We start from the raw sequence: 20,364 nt of genomic DNA, 5'->3' as shown, positions 1-20,364 counted from the left end.
GAAAACGTTTTCATTTTAAATAAAAATATCACAACATCATTTTGATATATCTTTCAACAGATAAGGGTTTTATCAATTTCACCAACGCAAAGGAAGATTTTGAAGCTGATGTGGCGGAAAAGTTGTGCCTTGAAGTCACACTAATAGCATATCCATCAATTAGATGTATATGGATGTCTTCCCAAATGTCATTTCCTTGTATACAGACTTACACAGATGTTTACAGGTAATTAACTTTCTTTGAATGTGCTTCTGTTGTGTGTAAAGACTTGCAGCCACTATTTTCTGCACCCTTCTGAGTCAACAGGTTTAGAATCGTTCTGTGTATTTGTTTCCCATGTTTTGTATTGCCACAATCTCTGGTTAGATAAAAAGGTGATTGAAAAAGACCCTTAATGGTTCTTGTTTTAGACAAAAATGCACTGCAAACCCCCCCCCCCATGCTCTGCTCACCATCTCATGTTGCACATTGTATTTCTTCGTTTCTTCAGAGTCAATGCAGCAGAAAACTCAGGACATATATAAACCACCATCAATGGTGTCTGCAGGAGGCCTTCAGTCTTGCAGTGATCAATTGGCCATATAAGGGATGAGAGGATCTTTTCATTATTCTAGCCTCAAGCTGGATATATCTTGCTTTAGTACCCCCACCCCACCTGCCCAAAAATCAATTGACCCATTTTGTGTACTTGCAAGAGCACACATCCTTTGAGGCAACCACGAGGAGACGTTATTATTATTATTATTATTATTATTATTATTATTATGTATACCACCCTTCTTCCAAAGATCATAGGCTAGTTCACAACATAAAAATACAAAATGAGAACACAAAATATATAATAAAACAAAAACAAATCATTAACCCAGCCCCTCCCACAAGCACATTTAAAAGACCGTTGAATGTTAACCAGCCGAAGGTCTCGTTATAGAGAAACGCTTTTGCCTGGCACCTAAAGATTTGTAACAAAGGCTGTGCCTGCTCTGTGCTGGATCCAAAGCTGTGACTAATGTGTGTAAATCCATGGCAGAGCATCTTCTTTGGATGCAGAAAGGTCCTGGTCCAGGTAGGGCTACCTGTTGGGCCCTGTCTGAAACCCTGGAGAGCTGCTGAAAGTCAGTGCAGACAGTGCTGAGCTCGGTGGTCCAATGGTCTGATTCAGTATAGGGTAGCTTCCTAAATACTATTCAAAGAACAATACGGATATTCACTGTGATGGTTGCTCTGTCTCCCATCTTCAACCATAAATCCATAGGCACAGCACAGACCACCTGAGTGAAGCTCGCAAACTACTGGTGGTTCACGGACCACAGTTTGAGAGCCCATGGTCTACAATGATTGGCCAAATCCCTATAGGGTTTCAGGAAGGAGGTCTTCTCCTAGCCCTCCCTGGAGATGCCAAGGATTGAATCTATGCAAAGTAAATTATCTGAGCCCTCCAAGCACAGATCTTCTGGGATGGGGGAGAGAAGCCATTTCCCTACTCAGTTGCCCATTGCAGTTCTTCCCAATGGATAAAAGAGGACCTATATGTTTTCCCTCCTAGGGAGAAAGGTGGCTAGGAAGGGAGGGGAGATGCCAAGCAGATCAATAGTCGCTCTCCCTCTCCAGTTCTCTGCTCTGCCTGAAGCCAAATGGAAAGTAAATTTCCACACAGCACTCTCTTTTTGGGCTTTTGATTTCAAGCCACACCATAATGACTCCCATCCACCTACAACTTCCTCTAAGCTTTTCCAGAAAATGTTCTTAGTGCCCTTTGGTTTTTCTGTTCCCTCTTTGTAAAATAGAAGGTATCTCTCCGCTCACTTTCACTTCCCCAGAATTAAACCAAAAACGTATCAATGTCTGTTGCAAGCCTTCCTTTATTTTCAAGCAGGCTGGCTGAAACTCCTGCACTGAATCGGTCTCATGAAACTGAAATTCATGTATAAATGCTACTTGATTCCCTACATTTTATTACCCTTTTATGTATACAGTGGTACCTCAGGTTAAGTACTTAATTCGTTCTGGAAGTCCGTTCTTAACCTGAAACTGTTCTTAACCTGAAGCACCACTTTAGCTAATGGGGCCTCCTGCTGCTGCCGTGTCGCCAGAGCCCAATTTCTGTTCTTATCCTGAAGCAAAGTTCTTAACCTGAAGCACTATTTCTGTAACCTGAAGTGTATGTAACCTGAGGTACCACTGTACTAGCCATTTGTTACATCAGAGCCCAATTATATGTCACATCAGCCTTCCGCAACCTCCAGATGTTGGACGACAACTGCCACCATCCTATACTGGCTGGGGATGAGGAGTTTTGTAGCCTGAAACATCTGCAGGGCACAGGGGAGGGCAAAGTTGCCTTCCGTCAGTCACACTTTTCTATTTTTAAAAAGGAGCTTGCTTCAATCGGCCACTTTTATTTTGAACTGCAAAGGAAGAGGGTGGGTGGGAGAGTTTTGAGACTAGGGGGTGGGTGGGTGAGAGGGGAGAGGAATTTGGAGGTTGCCATATTGGTGTCTTATGTAAGATGAAAATCATGAGTTACTGAGATCTGTTTCCCAAAGACTCCTTGCTTGAAACCCTGCAGAGCTGCTGCCAGTTTGTGTAGACAGTACTGAGCTAATTGGAGCAGTGATCTGACTTTGTATAAGACAGCTTCCTATGTTCCTAAATCACTGGCAACATTTGTTAAGTACCATTTTTGAAATATTTAATACAATTAACTAACATGTTAAGGTATCTGTATTTGGGTTCTGTCTGTTCTGCCTTGAAACTGAGTAGTATTATATGTCTTCTTTCTCTTCCTCTGTGAAGTACAAAACAGCTATTTATAAAATATGACGCAGGGTGAGATTCTGTAGCAGTGCCCAAAGTTGCCGGACAAGAAAACATAAACACTGCCACATTGGTCCTTGAGCATCACTCACCACCAGCAACAGAGGGACTTTTCTCCCTGTTTGTTGTTGTTTTCCAGGATGTCTGTAACATACTTAGATTTATTTCTGGTCCATTACAGAAATGAATAATACTTTTGCAGGATACACTGAGTAGCTGAAGGAGGGGTTTCCCCATTACTCAGCGCATAAATGTTATTTGTGTGGAATGTTTTTAAATGTTGCCGTTCTAAAGGATGCTTTGCAGTCTTATTTTTGCCCATCTGTCCAAGGCAGCCCTTCCACAGCCAGATTTCTTTTCCGGAGTTGAGAGGAACAGATTCCTCTGGTACTGTTGTGTGCTTAAACACTATTTTTGAAGTAGCAGGTATACAATTATGTATACAGCCATTCTTCCCTGGGAATCGTGGCTGTGATAGGGAGGTGATCTCTGGCAGGCACCTTCCAAAGCCAGCTTTCCCTTGCTTCAAACGGAATCATGCACAAAGGTTGCAGAACCAGCTTTTCAGAGCTCGCTCCATGGCAGAGAAAGGCATCTGGTAAGGGCACTTTCAAAGGCCTTTCAATATGTGACATTGCCGCTGCAGTTGATGAGGAACACAGAGCTCCCTATGTGTTGTTGGAACCCTGACCATTGGACCACCCTCTAAGAACAAGAGGCCGGGTCAGGTGAGCCTTGGGCCTGATCCTACAGGGCTCTTTGCTGTGGCGGACCTACATTTATGGGGTCCTGAAGCTTGGACGGTCATGGGTCCTCCTTCACAACCAGCAACAAGGTCAGGGTAACCACTGTTATCTTCCCCCATGGCAGATCACCACATCCTAACATCTGTGCTACTGACTCTCAAACTTTGGGGTTGTTAAAATATAGACAACAAAAAAATATTCAATTTGAGTCGGGCAACGCAAATTGGGTCTACTAGACCCAACATTTTAAAGCAATGTAGACTAAAGTCACCTCTGGGGCCTCTCTGGGATTAGGAGCCCTGAAGCTTAAGCTTCATTGGTTTCATCGTTGACCTATCCCTGCCTCTTTGTATGTTCTTATGCTGGCTGGGGCTGGCGAGAGCTGGACTCCACCAAGATATTGAGGATCACAGGGTCCCCTGCCCTATCTTTGCCCCAGAAGTACTGTGTGGTTGTTCTTACTGTACTAGAAAACCCCTAACCTTAGTAGAATGGGCACTGGTTCCAAAGGAATTTCTTCTGTTAGTTGAGGCAGTAGCTGGTGGCATGGTGGAGTGGAGTCACCTACTGTACCTGACCTCCTGGCAGATGAGTTGTTGCTGCTTACAGGGAGGAGAAGGGAAAGGACAATGTTGTGGGGAGCGCAGCACAGTGTAAATGTACCACAGAGCCAATCTAGTGCTCCTACTCATGCATATTCACTGTGCCCCCCTCCTTCTCCTTCCAACAAGCAGCAGTGACTCACCTGCTTGGAGGTCAGGTAAACGTCCCTGCCCTACCATGCTGTCTGCTACTGAGTTGATGAATCTCTTTCCAGAACTAATGCCTTCAAGGTGAGGGCACCATTCCTATTCATGGAAGAGGGCACCAATGTAGCTTGGCCACGATGCTATGTTGGGCTCTCATTCTTTGATAGCTGCCTGGCATGGTTTAAAAACAACCACCACCTTTTAAATCACAAATGCATATGGATACATGCTTGGGTGACTCTTCCTTCCTTCCTTCCTTTGTGAAACAGCATCTCTTCAAAATTCTGTGACCATAAGGACCAACCAGGGGAATATGTGTTCTACGCAGAAAATGACGATTTGTCTGTGAGCAGGACATTAAAACTCTACGTGAAGAGTGAGTTTAAAAGAGAGAGGGAGGGAGAGAACAGATTGCTTTGATGCTTGCCTCCATGCTGCTGTTGTTTGTTTGTTTGTTCTTCTTCTTGTGAGGGTTGGGAGACAAACGCAATTCAGTTTGCATTTAAAGCTAAACCCACCTTATTCTCACTTCCTGAAAGAAAAAACACAGCCATCCTCTGAAATCTGCACTTTCTCTGAATTTTGCAATGCCATTCTCCAACCACGTAGTGTGTACAAAAATGCATTATGCAGGTTAAAGTGTGAAAAACAACAACAACAAAAAGTGCATTGCGTTATGGGAAATTGCTCTGCAAAAATGTGAATACTTAACCAACTACAGTTCCCAAGATTTACAGAGGAAGCCTTGTGCTTTAAATGTACATTGTGTATGCAGCCCAAGAGAGGCCTGGCTCAAGGAGAGAGATACCCTCACCCGTAGCCTTACATCGCATACCCTCCAACACTTTGAAGCCAAAATTTGGGACACAAAATCTTCCCTTTTTTTTATCATGAGAGCATGGTGGCCATTTTGGAGTTCATCTCCACTTTCAGGCTGAGAGCCAGCGTTTGTCTGCAGACAGCTTTTCTGGGTCATGTGGTCAGCATGACTAAACCACTTCTGGTGCACAGAACACGGTGACGAGTGCCAGAGCACATAGAAACACTGTTCACCTTCCTGCTGCTGTGGTACCTATTTATCTACTTGTGCTGGTATGCTTTTGAACTGCTAGGTTGGCAGAAGCTGGGACAGAGCAATGGGAGCTCACCCCATTTTTCAGATTCAAACTGCCAACCTTATGATCGGCAAACCCAAGAAGCTTGGTGGTTTAGACCAGAGTGCCACCCGTGTCCTGCAGGTCATGTATTTATGGGGAGGCTCAAAGTATAGGGAGTCTTGCTCTGATGAAGTTCAGGAATTCTTGTTCTAAAGGGCTCTGTGCTGTTTTGCTGTATCTTTTGCAGGGAAACCTGTTTTAAAAATGTACAAGACATCAACTCAGATTTCTTGCGCCGCTGAGAGCAGGCCTGCAGCATCTTGGGTCTGGAGACAGTGTCCTGACAAGAAAACAAAGTAAATAAAGATGTTGATGCCCCTTTCCATGGATGTTAGTGGCTGCTTTTTTAAAAGCAGCTGAGATGCTGTGGTTTAAGATTCTGCAAGAAGTTCTGTTTGTGGCACCAGCAAAGCTTCATCCAAGCTCCCCATTTACCTGTGCTACACCTGACATCATATATGGTTTCCCACCCTTGTTCCAGCCCATAGTATGTTTATCTAAACACATCTGTTAAATACAAATGATCTGTGAGCTAAAAAAGCTAAGTGATCAGCTTCTCCATTCCTATACAGCTACTGAAAGAATATTAAGATATATACAGCACACACTTCTGATGATGCCCTTGACTTTTTAGATGTTTGGGTAAACAATGAAAAACATAAATGGCTCTCTTCTCCCCACAGTTGCACAGAAATCGCAGGTGGAATATCAAACAACACGTATGACGGAAATACTTTTGGTTTCCAGATTGTAAACAGCACTTTAGATCTATCGAAAGTAGAAGACAGATTTTACGTAGAGTGCTGTGCCAACAATTCGGTGGGCTTTGACTGTGAAACAAGCTTAATTGAAAAAGGTATTGTACGGAGGTGCCTGTAAAGATGGATTTGGCAGTCTGTGTAAGGAGGAATAGTCAATGTGGTACCCTCCAGATGTTTTCGAATTGCAACTCCCATTAGCTTCAGCCAGAATGGTGAATGGATGATGGGAACTGTAGCCCAATAACATCTGTGACATGTTGTGGAACAGGGGAGAGGTTTGCACTTTCTCAGGCAATTGGCAAGAATTGCTTATATGCAACAGCTGGATTTTAGAGTCCCAAAGAGATCTGCCCCCATGGAGCTTTGAACAAACTATGCATTTTTACTAACCTGACTTTGAACTTCAGTTGAGTTTTCAAGACCTAAGTCCTTTGCCTCTGATTCCATGATGTGCTGGAACCACGGGAACGCCACCTTTGGGTTTCTGAGTTGTATCTTGTTTCCCCACCATCTTCTTATTGTGCTATGCCTTCATGGTAAACCCTAAGACAAGTCACAGTTTGCATTTTACAAGTGGGAAACTGAGGCTAGAAGATAGTGGTTAGACCAAGGCTTCTCAGTGATACCATGGAAGCGGTGGGTGGGACTCACTTAAACCTGGATCTCTTAAATTTAAATATAAATGATTTTTCAGCTGGGGACACACTGACCTCTAAAGAATAATACTGTGCTCACCAAAAAAGGAAGCACGACAGGTTTTAATCTGTCTCATTTATGGGTATTGTGTGGTGGTTTGTTTTAATGTTGCTATTGGCTTGTTTCTATGAATGACTCCAACATCCTTAAAACAAAAAAAATTCCTTCCAGTAGCACATGCATGCACACGAAAGCTCATACCAAGAACTAACTTAGTTGGTCTTTAAGGTGCTACTGGAAGGAATTTTTTTTGTTTTGACCATGGCAGACCAACACGGCTACCTATCTGTAATTCCAACATCCTTCTATTTGCTCTGTGGGAGCCACATTATAATGCAAAGCATGGGTTCCATGCTAAATTCCATGGTATGTAAAAATATATTAAAAGTTTGTAACTTCAGAAATGAGTCCTGTGGCACCCTGAAGACCAACGTCTCTATTGCGGCATGAGCTTTTGTAGATAAGACCATGTTTCATCACATGCGCAAAGTCATTTTATCTTTGACGATACAATAAAGTGCTTAACAATCCACCTCTCTTCAAATTTCAGGAGAACACCCCCTGTCCGATAATGTTGCATTATATGCAACTGCTGGATTCTGCCTTTCGGTCATTGCTGTGTTGTGTGTCTTAATTTGCCAAAACTACAAGAAGGTAACAGCTGAACCCAATGTCTGTCTTTTTCACTTTGCTCTGTTACCTTGAATGTCCTTTTCACTATTCCTCTTTTCCCATTCCCTGAAGCAATCAAGGTACAAAAGCCAGCTGCAGATGATACAGATGGTTGGATCTTCCTCTAACGAATACATCTACGTGGATTTCAGCGAGGTCGAGTATGAGCTCAAGTGGGAGTTTCCCAGAGAAAATCTGGAATTTGGTGAGTTTGGTGGCACTCATCCTAAGATTAGCAAGCGCATCACCAAACTGCAAGATGAGGAGGACATGTTCATTTCCCTTTTTCTTGTAGGGCAAGAACTTGGTTCCGGTGCTTTTGGGAAAGTGGTGAATGCCACGGCATATGGAATTAGTGAAACGGGAGTGTCTGTCCAGGTCGCAGTCAAGATGTTAAAAGGTAGTCTATCCATGTATATTGTAATGCAGGGATGAGGAATCTGTGGCTCTCCAAATGTCCTTGGACTCCTTTATAACTGACTATTGGCTGTGTTTGCTGGAGAGGATGGGAGCTGGAGTCACAGAATCGTAGAATTTTAGTGTTGGACGGGACCCCAAGGGTCATCTAGTCCAACCCCCTGCAGTGCAGGAATCTCAACTAAAGCATCCAGGATCCAGTTACAGATGGGTAGCCGTGTTGGTCTGCCATAGTCAAAACAAAAAAAATTCCTTCCAGTAGCACCTTAAAGACCAACTAAGTTAGTTCTAGGTATGAGCTTTCGTGTGCATGCACACTTCTTCAGCCTTCATCCAGGACAGATTGCCATCCAACCTCTGCTTAAAAACCTCCAAGGAAGGAGAGTCCACAACCTCTCCTCTGTCTAACAATTCTCACTGTCAGAAAGTTTTTCCGTATGTTTAGTTGAAATCTCCTTTCTTGTAACTTGAAGCCATTGGTTCAAGTCCTACCCTCCAGAGCAGGAGAAAACAAGCATGCTCCCTCCTCCATGAGACAGCCCTTGAGATATTTGAAGATGGTCATCATATCTCCTCTCAGTCTCCTCTTTTCTAGGCTAAACATACCCATCAACTCCATCAATATTTTATCTATATCTATATCATCTATATCTATATCTATATCTATATCTATATCTATATCTATATCTATCTATCATCTATCATCTATCATCTATCTATCTATCTATCTATCTATCTATCTATCTATCTAATCTACCTAGCTATCTATATCTATCTCCCTCTCTCTATTTTATCCTGACGACAACCCAGTAAGGTAGGCTAGGAGTTTGTGACGGGCCCAAGGTCACCCAGTGAGTTTTCTGGCTGAGTGGGGATTTGAACTCTGCTCTCCCAGGTCCTAGCCTAGCACTCTAACCACTACACCACACTGGCTCTCATCTGGAGGCCGACAAGTTTCACACTCCTGCTGTAAAGACTGTAACCTGTTCTTGATTAGGGGGGGGGGAGCCTATCTTCAATTCGGTGTCTGGGGTGCTTGACTGGAAGCACGATCAAGGCAGAGCAGGCCAACCCAACTGCCATTCACAGTGAAGAGGTGAGGCAAGGTGACAAGGGTCATTTGGTCGCTTGTTTTGACATCAGTTCCATCTACTCTGTACAGACAAATTGCTCAGGCTGAGAAAACAGAATCTAGGGATTTAGAAAGGTCAAGTGAAACTCCTGTTGGTGCCCTGCTTTGCATCGCCTGGCAACTGCTGAGTCAGCAAGCCGCAGGATCTACTTCTGACCCAGCTGCATTGGCGACACCCAAGTGGAGCAGATCCCTGGCAAACAGCTCCCTCTTCTGACAACTTGCTGTGGTGGCACAGAGAGAAAAGCACTTGAGTCGGACTCTGAAAGATGCCCAATCCTGTTGCCTTGTAGTGAGCCCTTGCATGAGTGCTCAACTGTGCTTAATGGGCTGGTCCCAGGGGTAACCCAAGAAACGCGGTCCAGGTCCAGTCCAGAATCCAAAGGTTCCACTAGGAGTCATTCCGACAGGGCCAAGGCAGGACATGAGGCAGAAAACCAGGCAAGGACAGGTACAGGATCTCAGGCAGGATCTGGCAATCAGCAATGTTGCTCCCACAACCTGGGGCGGGGTCTGACAGCCTTTTATCTTTGTTGGGGTAGCGGCCAGTCCTGATCCCCCTGCGACTCACCTCCCTGTTTCACCCAGAGGTGAGCACTCCTCCTGCGAGTACTCAGGTCTCTCCTTCTCTCAGACCTTAGTGTCTGCAGCTTGGGAGACATTGGTGGGTTACTAGACCCAGGGGCCGCCTCAGCCTCCCCTGACCAAACCGGTAGTGGAGCAGCTGTAAGTGATGGCCCAGCTGGAGGCAATGAAGTAATCTCCACATCTAGAGCCAGGCCAGGCTCAGGCCCCTGACTCAGCCCAGCTGGGGTTTGTTGCAGGGGAACCTGTGCAGACTGGGACTCTTCAGGATCAGGCCCCAGACTTGGTTCAGGTGATGCCTGAGGCAAAGGATCCGGTGCAGACTGAGACTCCTCTGGTTCTGAGTCCGAGTCCCAGGCCATCACACTTAAGAACATAGGAAGAGCCAGACTGGATCCAGCCAAAGGCCCATCTAATCCAGCATTCTGTTCTCATAGTGGTCAACCAGATGCATCTGAGAAGACCAAAAGCAAGGCCCAAGCACAACAACGCTCTCCCCTTTTATGATTCCCCGCAACTGGTATTCTAGAGGCACGATGCCTCTGACAGTGGAGGTAGATACATAGCTAGCCATTAGCATTTCAAAACATCTGCAGACTCTGATTTTTCTCCTACGAGTTTGTGCACACTCATTTTGTTGTTTGAGGGAGATCTATTGCAATCCAAGGTTTCTGGTGGCATGTCTTCCCTCTGGTTAGTGCTCTCTTTGCTGTAGGACTATTATGTGTGATGCAGCCGTGTCACAGTTGTGAGTAGGTGGTCATGTATCAGAGAACAGTCCTTTATTTGAAAGAGTCCTCTGTCTGAAGAGCCGCCTAGTCCAAAGTTTAAATTGCTTGTAGTTTTCAGAACATGGTGTTGATTCTGAGGATGACGTCAGCACCGAAGCAAAGAAACCATTAAAATGTGAATTATGTTTGGGCTTTGATTTGCGGAACATCAAGCAAAAGTCCCTGGATATCTGACTTCATGTCCCACAGGGGTGTTTTTTTCAGACCTATGCTGGCCATTATGGCTGCATACACGACATGCATTTCAATCATAGTTAAAGTACACACAGCTAAAGTACTTTTCCTGGGAAATGTTCCTTACCGTTATTCCTATGAACAGCAAGTAAGTCCCATCCCATGGAGGTTGATCCATTAAGGTGAATGGGGCATTGCCTCACCAAGGGCAATCTGCCATCAGCCAGCCCCCCCTTACTTCCAACCAATCCTGGGGATGTCACCAGCTGGCTGTCAACTCCTCATTAGGCTCAGTGTTGCTCTGTTCTTCTGCTCCACCACTCCCAGTGGGCACCAGCCTCCCCTGGCCCCATTGACTTCACTTTCAAGTAACCACTCATATGGCTGAGCTCCTGGAGGAAATGGCATCCCAATCTGCTCTCCATGCATTGGATTGATCTCCATCTACTACCACACCAAATTACTGCCTCTGCTGCTACAGCTAAAGTCGACCTATGCAGTGGCCTAAAGTTTAGGATTTAGCATTGTACATTGAGAATCTAAAGCCGTTTCCCTCAACCTGGTGATTTCCAGGCATTGCTGGACTACAGCTCCCATCAGTCCTCAAGTTATCATGGCCAGTGGTGATGGGTGGTGGGAGTTGTAGTCCAAAACCATGAAGGTTGGAGGAGGCTGCTCCTAAAGCCTTATATTGCATGGACTTAACCGCCCTTCCCAGTATAGGCAAATATAACTACACTTCTGGTGCTGTTGCATTTACAGACAAATACAGCTCTTCCGAAAAAGACGCTCTAATGACTGAACTCAAGATGATGACTCGCATTGGCAGTCATGAAAACATTGTGAATCTGCTTGGAGCTTGTACCATATCAGGTAAGGAGCTGAACAGCCAGTGGGCAAAGCCATCTACTTATGCTGGACCCTCCAATGTGACCTCTTTTTGCCTGGGTTGAGTACCCAAGTGTAGAATTAGCATTGGCCTGTTGTGCCTGTAGCTCCTGTCCAATGGAATGAAAATTCACATTTAGGGGATCTGCTGAGTCTTTGGTGGAACTCTGGAGACCATAGCTCAGTGGCAGAGCACCTGCTTTGCTTGCAGAAGGTTTCAGGTTCTGTTTCTGGCATCTCCAGTTAAGAGGATCAGGCAACAGGTGTTGAGATAAACTTCCCTCTGTCTGAGAGCCTGGAGAGCCACTGCCAGTCAGAGTAGACACTACTGGGCTAGATAGCTATACAGACCTTTAGTCTGATCTAGTAGAAAGCAGCTTCCTATGTCCCAAATGAGGGACGCGGGTGGCGCTGTGGTCTAAACCACAGAGCCTAGGGCTTGCTGATCGAAAGGTTGGTGGTTCGAGTCCCCGTGACGGGGTGAGCTTCTGTTGTTTGGTCCCAGCTCCTGCCCATCTAGCAGTTCAAAAGCACGTCAAAGTGCAAGTAGATAAATAGGTACCACTCCGGTGGGAAGGTAAACGGCATTTCCGTGAGCTGCTCTGGTTCACCAGAAGTGGCTTAGTCACGCTGGCCACATGACCTGGAAGCCGTCTGCAGACAAACGCCGGCTCACTCGGTCTATAGAGCAAGATGAGTGCGCAACCCCAGAATCGTCCACGACTGGACCTAACGGTCAGGGGTACCTTTACCTATGTCCCAAATGGCCTTTCTGTTGGAACTACGGTACCAAGAGAATTAGTAGTAGTAGTTATTAATTTCTTATACCCCACTCATCTGACTGGGTTGCCCCAGCCACTCTGGGCAGCTTCCAACAAAATACAGAAAAAATACCACCAGCAGCAGCAACAACAACAACAAACACCAAACATTAATAATTCACTTCTCCCAATGAGGGAAGGCCCTTGGAGCTGGATCTCAGTGTCCGGGCTGAACAATGGGGGTGGAGACGCTCCTTCGGGTATACTGGGCCAAGGTTGTTTAGGGCTTGAAAGCTCAACACCAACACTTTGAATTGTGCTCGGAAATGTACTGGGAGCCAATGTAGATTTTTTTTAGGACTAGTGTTATGTGGCCCCAGTGGCTGCTCCCAGTTGCTTCCTTTTTCACTGTTTGCTATCTGGTATCTGAGTAACAGATGTTAGTTTGTTTGTTTGTTTTAAACTTTCCAGGACCAGTTTACTTGATTTTTGAATACTGTTGCTATGGAGACCTTTTGAACTACTTGAGGAGCAAACGAGACAGATTCCACAAGACCTTGACTGACGTCTTCCGACAGCACAATTTCAGCTTTTACCACAATTTCCCACAGTACGCAAACTCAAGGTAAGGAGCACTGAGCCAGTTGTGGCTTGGGCAAAGCGATGCGTTAGAGGCCCTTGTGTGCCAAGCAAAGGGGGAGGGAATAGTGCCGCCCGCTCTCCTTGGCGGGGCTATGGCACGCAAGGAAGCTGCCAAGGCTTCTCCACACCACGCCTCCCTTGAGGGCCTTCCCCACATGCCCATCCCGGGCGGCTGTAGCATACACTCCGCCTCTGTGGTGGTGGGGTCTTCCCCATAGCATTAGCCACCTGAGACAGCTGCCTCACTCTGCCTAATGGTAGCACAGGCCCAGCAGGCAGATTCATGCAGACAGTAGTCCAGTGGAAGAATCTGATCATTTCCCTCAATGGCAGGTTACCTAGATTGAGGGAAAGTATCAATTCTGGAGGCTTTATATTAACCATCAGCAGCTGATTGGTTATCTAGTGTCACCTGACTCATTGAGCCAGTGGTTCTGCCTTCTGATCAGCAGTCTTGGCAGTGCAAGGAGGCGGTAATTGATCTGCATTGCTCCTCATTTGCATCTCCTGACAACAACTCACAGGGCCAAGTTGCTAGGGTGACATAATAATAATAATAATAATAATAATAATAATAATAATAATAATTTATACCCTGCCCTGCCCGGCCAGAGCCGGGCTCAGGATGGCTAACACCAGTAAAAATATAATAAAAACATAATGGGGGGTGGAGAAAAAGGGAAAAAACCAATTTAAAATACGGGTTAAAATACAATTTAAAATGCAGCCTCATTTTAATAGTAGCCCATAGATCAAAACCATAAGGGGAGGGAAACATAAGGGTCAGACTGAGTCCAAACCAAAGGCCAGGTGGAACAGCTCTGTCTTGCAGGCCCTGCGGAAAGATGTGAAGTCCCACAGGGCCCTGATCTCTTGTGACGGAGCGTTCCACCAATTTGGAGCCAGTACTAAAAAGGCCCTGGCCCTAGTTGAGACCAATCTAACCACCTTGCGACTTGGGACCTCCAAAGTGTTGTCATTTGTGGACCTTAAGTTCCTCCGTGGGGCATACCAGGAGAGGCGGTCCCATAGGTACGTGGGTCCTAGGCTGCATGGGGCTTTAAAGGTCAAAACCAGCACCTTAAACCTGACCCTGTACTCCACCGGGAGCCAGTGCAGTTGGTAAAGCACTGGTGAATGTGATCCCATGGCAAGGAACCTCGCTGCGACATTCTGCACCCGCTGGAGTTTCTGGGTCAGCTTCAAGGGCAGCCCCACGTAGAGCGAGTTACAATAATCAAGCCTGGAGATGACTGTCGCATGGACCAATGTGGCCACATCTGGGCAAGAAAGGTAAGAGACCAACTGCTTAATACGGTGGAGATGGAAAAATGCCACCTTTGCTGTGGCTGCAACCTGCGCCTCCATGGAAAGGGAGGCGTCAAAGGTTACACCCAAGCTCTTGACAGAAGGCGCTGGCACTAACTGAGCCCCTGCAAGAGATGGGAGTTGGTCCCCCAACCCCATGTCATCCCGACCCAGCCAGAGGACCTCTGTCTTCGAAGGATTTAACTTCAACTGGCTCCCACACAGCCTTCCAGCCACAGCTTCCAAGCATCTGGTCAGTGTGTCTGGGGCTGAGTCAGGGCAGCTGTCCATCAACAGATAAAGTTGGGCGTCATCTGCATATTGATGACAACCCAGCCCAAAGCTCCCGGCAATCTGGGCAAGGCGGCGCATAAAGATATTAAAAAGCATTGGGGAAAGGATCGCACCCTGCGGGACTCCACACACCAAGGAGTGCCGTGGCGACAACTCTCTCCCTAGCGCCACCCTCTATCCCCGACCTGAGATAAAGGAGCGCAGCCATTGTTGGACTATGCCCTGAATCCCCACGTCAGCAAGGCGGTGGTCCAAAAGTTCATGATTCACCATGTCGAAGGCTGCTGACAGATCTAAAAGAATCAGCAGTCCAGACCCGCCTTGATCCAGCTGTCTACGGAAATCATCTGTTAGGGCGACCAAAGCTGTCTCGGTCCTGTAACCAGGGCGAAAACCAGACTGAAATGAATCCAGAGCTGATGTTTCATCCAGAAACCTACCAAGCTGTTCGACAACCGCTGTCTCAATTACCTTACCCAGGTAAGGTCCCTATATGATATAGTTTGAGAACCACATCTGCATGGAAAAGCCACAAGAGATTGACTTCTTTCATTTCTGCTGTGTATTGCACCTGATCAAGCTGAAACTGTCACAAATCCTCTTTCAAAGACTCTGCTGTTTAAATTGAATGCATGCTATCGTGATGAATTCTGCAAGTGAAAAATTCTAAGCACAACACCATCCAAATGCTTCTTTTTTTAAAAAATAACAATGTGTTTACGCAGATTTTAATTTCTATTTATTTGGGGTTCATTCTATTTATTTGTGTTCATTCTTATGGATGTCATTTTTCCTATAGAAATCCCTTTTTCTTAAAAAAAATCTTTTTCAGAAATGAATATATACTAAGAAATGGATCATATATTCCAAAGGATGACTTTGGAAACACATCTGCAAAAAAAGACTTAGATTTGGCCTCTAAATTGTGCAGAATTGCCCTGCTTGCTGAGGAAGGTAAGAAATCAAAGTCTCCTTTTGGGTTGTAATTGTGGGTTTTTTAAAAAAATGGTCTGAAGTAATTTAGTCTTTTGGCGAACAATGCTAGTAACAGAAACTCAAGCCTTAGCGAAATAAAGCTCTTGCCATTGTTTTTCACTTGTAGAAGGAATGAAATATGTGAACAGGGGAATAGATGATGAAGAGGACCTCAATGTGCTGACCTTTGAAGACCTTCTCTCCTTTGCATATCAAGTTGCCAAAGGAATGGAGTTTCTGGAATCAAAATCAGTAAGCATGATGTGTGAAAATTTGTTCAGATGATAAAGAGAACAAAAATGCATACAGTGGTCCAAATCCTATTACCTCCTCTCCACTCCAGCTGGATGTTCCAGTTCAGAACTACAAAAATAAAAATAAAAATACTTAATTAGAAATGGACTTTTACGAGAGAAATACGTTTTTCTGGGGTGTGTGTAAATATTAGGACCAGCCCCAACATTAGGCAGACTGAGATGATTGCCTCAGGTGGCAGATGCTGTGAAGCAGGGAATGCTGGCGAGATGTTGGAGGACAGTTTCATGTTGTTCATAAAGCCTGCCTTATGTCCTCTAAGGAAGACTGCTGCCCTCAGGAGGTTACTGTCCCATCGCCAGTCTAATCAGCTTCTTCACATGGAATAAGGGTGCTTTCTTGCTCTTTGCTTCAGGCATCAGAATGTTTTAGGTCAGTCCTGGTTGTTGCCATAGTTGCTTATGATGCATCTCTCTGGAACGCAAATGGCTAGAGGGGAATTGAGTGGAACCTCTTCTCTCTGCTGCCGTGACTCTTCTCTGCCAAAGGAACACTGCTGCCAGTTCAGCAGAGCTGGCTCAGAAACTAGCATATTTTACCAAATACACAAGAACACAGTGTGACTAACATTTGGTCTAGGTAGCAGAATGCTCTATTAAGCTCCCCAAGAGGGACTGAGAAGGCCAAAGCCAGTGCTCTTCCAAAGAAAGAAGGTTTTCTAAATGAGGTAAAACAAAAGGCAAAATGTAAACTGAATTTCTGAAGGAGGCAGGAGGACAGGAGGTCTAGATGGGGAGATGAGATGCCAGGGAACCAAGAACAGCTGTGTGATGATGCTCCAGTGTTTGTGGGGAAAGGAGGAGGGAGTGTTGGAAGTTGGAATGTTGATGGAATGAGAGAGAAGGAAGATGGAGGTATTTGCCTGTCCTTCTGCTGTTGTCTGCCTGAAACATGTCAAAGAATGGGGGGAGCAAAAATCCTCAAGGGCAAAGTAATTCCAAAAAGAAGGGAAGAAGAGCAAGCATTTCCTGGCCATCACAGAGGTTTTGCTGGACAAGGACTGTGGGATTATGGGGTGCAAAGACGGGTGCCTTTAGGTGGGATTTCCAAGAGTTAATCAGACTTGGAATGTGTCTAACTCAGTGTTGTCTATACCAACTGGCAGTAGCTCTCCAAAGTTTCAGACAAGAGTAGCTGGAGATGCTGCGTAACGGGCCCCGCCTGCTAGCCTGCTCCCTAAAATATCACTGGTTTTAGATACCTGTGAGGGCCATAAATTACCATATAGCATATATTCAACACAAAAACAATGACAATTTGTTGTTGACAAAGGGCAGCTGGACATATAAAGGGCCCCATTACCTTCAGTAGCTTAAAGGTAAAGGGACCCCTGACCATTAGGTCCAGTTGTGGCCGACTCTGGGGTTGCGGCGCTCATCTTGCTTTATTGGCCAAGGGAGCCGGTGTACAGCTTCTGGGTCATGTGGCCAGCATGTCTAAGCCGCTTCTGGCGAACCAGAGCAGTGCACAGAAATGCCGTTTACCTTCCCGCTGGAGTGGTACCTCTTTATCTACTTGCACTTTGACGTGCTTTCGAACTGCTAGGTTGGCAGGAGCAGGGACCAAGCAATGGGCGCTCACCCCGTCATGGGGATTCGAACCACCAACCTTCTGATCGGCAAGTCCTAGGCTCTGTGGTTTAACCCACAGTGCCACCCGCATAGCTTAGGGCCTCATCAAATCTAAATCCAGCCCTGGCGATGGGTTGGGACCTTTCGTATGCAGAGTATGTGCTCTGCTACTGAGCTGTGTGGCCCTTCCTGTAGCTCACAAGCTGTAGCCCCCAACAGGGGAGCAACAAATAATTATTCTGCTGGAGTATATCTATTTGGCAGTCATTAAAGACTCTCTTTGATTCTGCAGTAATGATGCAATGCTATATGGGAACCATTTGAACTCTGTTCTGAATTTTGGTGCCCAGTGTTTATATATCATTGGGATAGGAAATGAATTTCTGCCTTTAACATGGGGTCAGGTCAAAATACTCTTCCTTTTGCGTATGTAAGTCTTATGCCAAACAAGGGGGATAGTGCCCTTCAGGAGGAGGAGCAGGTGTGCTTGCCCAGACAGTGCCACTCTCAAAAGAGCATGTCAGAGATAAATGGTGCATCACTCATCTTTTTGGAGGGTCAGCCAGCAATCTTCACTTCCATCAAGTGAAATGTGGCTATCGGTATTACAGTATTTCATACAATTTCCCTCCAGCACATAAAACTTTCAGTGAACTGACCGGCGTTATCTTTCAGTTCCTTCTTTCTAAGATTTATTGCTCGTAGGCTCACCCACTTTTGGTTGTTGTTGTTTTAAAAAAGAGGATGTGTGCCCTTCAAGTGCTGGAGAGGGGAAGCACCGCATAGACCATGAACAGGGAAACAGGGGCCTCCAGATGAGAACACTGGAGCAGAGAAAGCTCCTTTACACCAAGCCAGACTGTTGGTCTATCTAGTTCAATGTGGTCTACACCGGGGATAGGGCCCTCCAGACGTTATTTGATTCTACCTCCCATCATCCTAGGCCATAGGCAGGGCTGGACAAACCATTAAGCAAAATAAGCACATGCTTACAAACCCTCCAAGTGTCCCTATTTTGGCATATGATTTCAGCTGCGAAAGGTGTTGGCTTGGAAACAACCTGGGACTTAACTGTTGTTCTTTGGCCGTTGTGAAACAGGGCGTGAAGCAAACTCACACCATTCTCCCTTGACAGTGTGTTCACAGGGATCTCGCTGCCAGGAATATTCTTGTCACTCACGGGAAAGTGGCAAAAATCTGCGACTTTGGACTTGCGAGGGACATAGAGAATGATTCAAACTACGTTGTCCGAGGGAATGTAAGTAGATGCTTTTGGCAGACTCTTTTCATAGCTTTATGCTAATCATAATAACAACGCAGTAGTACTAACCGTAAGAATATAAAAATAGCCCTTCCAGATCAGGCCAAAAGCCCATCTAGTCCAGCATCTTGTTCTTACAATAGCCAACCAGATGCCCAGTAGGAATCTCCCCACTTGTGCAACTGGTATTCAGAAACACACCAGTTCTTATACTGGAGAGCAGTGCACAGCCATCATGGCTAGTAACCTTCACTAGCCTTATTCTCCATGAATTTGTCTTTATCCTCCTTCAAAGCCATTTAACTTGGCGACTCTAATGACCTCCCGTGGCAATGAATTTAACATAGCTTAACTGTGTGCTGTGTGTACATGCAGGAATTGGCAAGTGGATAAGCTGATGGTTAAGAATTATAAGTTAGAAATAATCCCTCCAAAAATATTGCAATATAAGGTTAAATGTAAGGAATGGAATGTGAATTAGAAAACAACGCAGCGACAAGAGGAAACTATGGACATATGGAAAGCAGTGTGGGAAGCCAATTTTTTGAAAAATTGCATTAAATTTGCTCTAATTTGTGGTTGATTTGTTTAAATTTGGAAAATCAATAAAAACAATTTTGCCAAAAAACACACCCCCAACCACCCTATATGCTGTGTGAAGAAATACAGTACTTCCTTTTCTTTTTCTGGATACCTTCCATCATTCAACTTCCTTAGATGACCCCAGATTCTGGTATAGTGGTACCTTGGGTTAAGTACTTAATTCGTCGCGGAGGTCTGTACTTAACCTGAAACTGTTCTTAACCTGAAGCACCACTTTAGCTAATGGGGCCTCCCACTGCTGCCGTGCCGCTGGAGCACGATTTCTGTTCTCATCCTGAAGCAAAGTTCTTAACCTGAAGCACTATTTCTGGGTTAGCAGAGTCTGTAACCTGAAGCGTATGTAACCTGAAGCGTATGTAACCACTGTATTATGAGAGGGAGGAAAAACACCTCTTTAGTCACACCCCCCCCCAACTTCAGGTGGCTGGATGGACTCCTTTGCACACACAGATTGTGATCTAGAATGGCAATCTGTGTGCCAAAGCCTCTTTGTAATTACAGATTCCCTTGCTGGGTTTGCTAGAACACACATATCTGCTTTCTTTCTAACTTTCTTATGAAAGGGACCCCTGCTCTATTAGACTAACTGCCTATAAATCCCATTTCCTGTTTCCTGCAGATGCCTCCAGTAAGCCTGTAACCAGGACATGAAGGCAATAGCCTTCTTCTCCTGTCCTTGTCCAACAGCAGCTTATATTCAGTAGCATGATGTCTTTGAAGCTGGAGGCTGCATAAAGCCATCTGTCTGAGGGCACCTTCACCCAGAAAGTGCTTCCTTGCAGTAAATACTAAATCCTCAGTGTAGCTTGTCACACACACACAAAGATATTTCACTGTGTGTTCACACACAGTGGGAAGACATGCTTGAGAAACTTTTCATATATGGAATCAATCAAGTCTGAAGCAGCCCTGGTTAACTGTTTTTTAGGTGCTACAAACAAGAGCAGCTTCAGTAACATCATGTGAAAATCCTAGTTCCTACTCTAGTTCCACTATGCTTTGCATGTGCTCCCTCAAAGGCCACAACCATCCTGTTCCCAAGCAGATA

At 45.4% G+C, this 20,364-nt stretch overlaps 1 protein-coding gene across 1 annotated transcript in view; it reads left to right on the top strand.

Annotated features, from left to right (window-relative positions):
• Window positions 1–20,364, top strand: part of FLT3 (fms related receptor tyrosine kinase 3) — a 54,289-nt gene that overhangs the window by 27,410 nt on the left and 6,515 nt on the right. The window contains exons 9-20 of the mRNA XM_028726397.2: window positions 61–226; window positions 4,583–4,689; window positions 5,658–5,766; window positions 6,154–6,326; window positions 7,478–7,581; window positions 7,672–7,804; window positions 7,895–7,999; window positions 11,461–11,571; window positions 12,819–12,972; window positions 15,424–15,545; window positions 15,694–15,818; window positions 18,588–18,710. Of these exons, the coding sequence (XP_028582230.2) occupies window positions 61–226; window positions 4,583–4,689; window positions 5,658–5,766; window positions 6,154–6,326; window positions 7,478–7,581; window positions 7,672–7,804; window positions 7,895–7,999; window positions 11,461–11,571; window positions 12,819–12,972; window positions 15,424–15,545; window positions 15,694–15,818; window positions 18,588–18,710 (1,532 nt within the window). The remainder of the gene's footprint in view (window positions 1–60; window positions 227–4,582; window positions 4,690–5,657; window positions 5,767–6,153; window positions 6,327–7,477; window positions 7,582–7,671; window positions 7,805–7,894; window positions 8,000–11,460; window positions 11,572–12,818; window positions 12,973–15,423; window positions 15,546–15,693; window positions 15,819–18,587; window positions 18,711–20,364) is intronic.

This window comes from Podarcis muralis, chromosome 4, assembly GCF_964188315.1.
Source record: "Podarcis muralis chromosome 4, rPodMur119.hap1.1, whole genome shotgun sequence".
Taxonomy (NCBI): Eukaryota; Metazoa; Chordata; class Lepidosauria; order Squamata; family Lacertidae; genus Podarcis; species Podarcis muralis.
The sequence above is the reverse complement of the archived record's forward strand: the minus strand, read 5'-3'. Positions and strand labels throughout refer to the sequence as shown.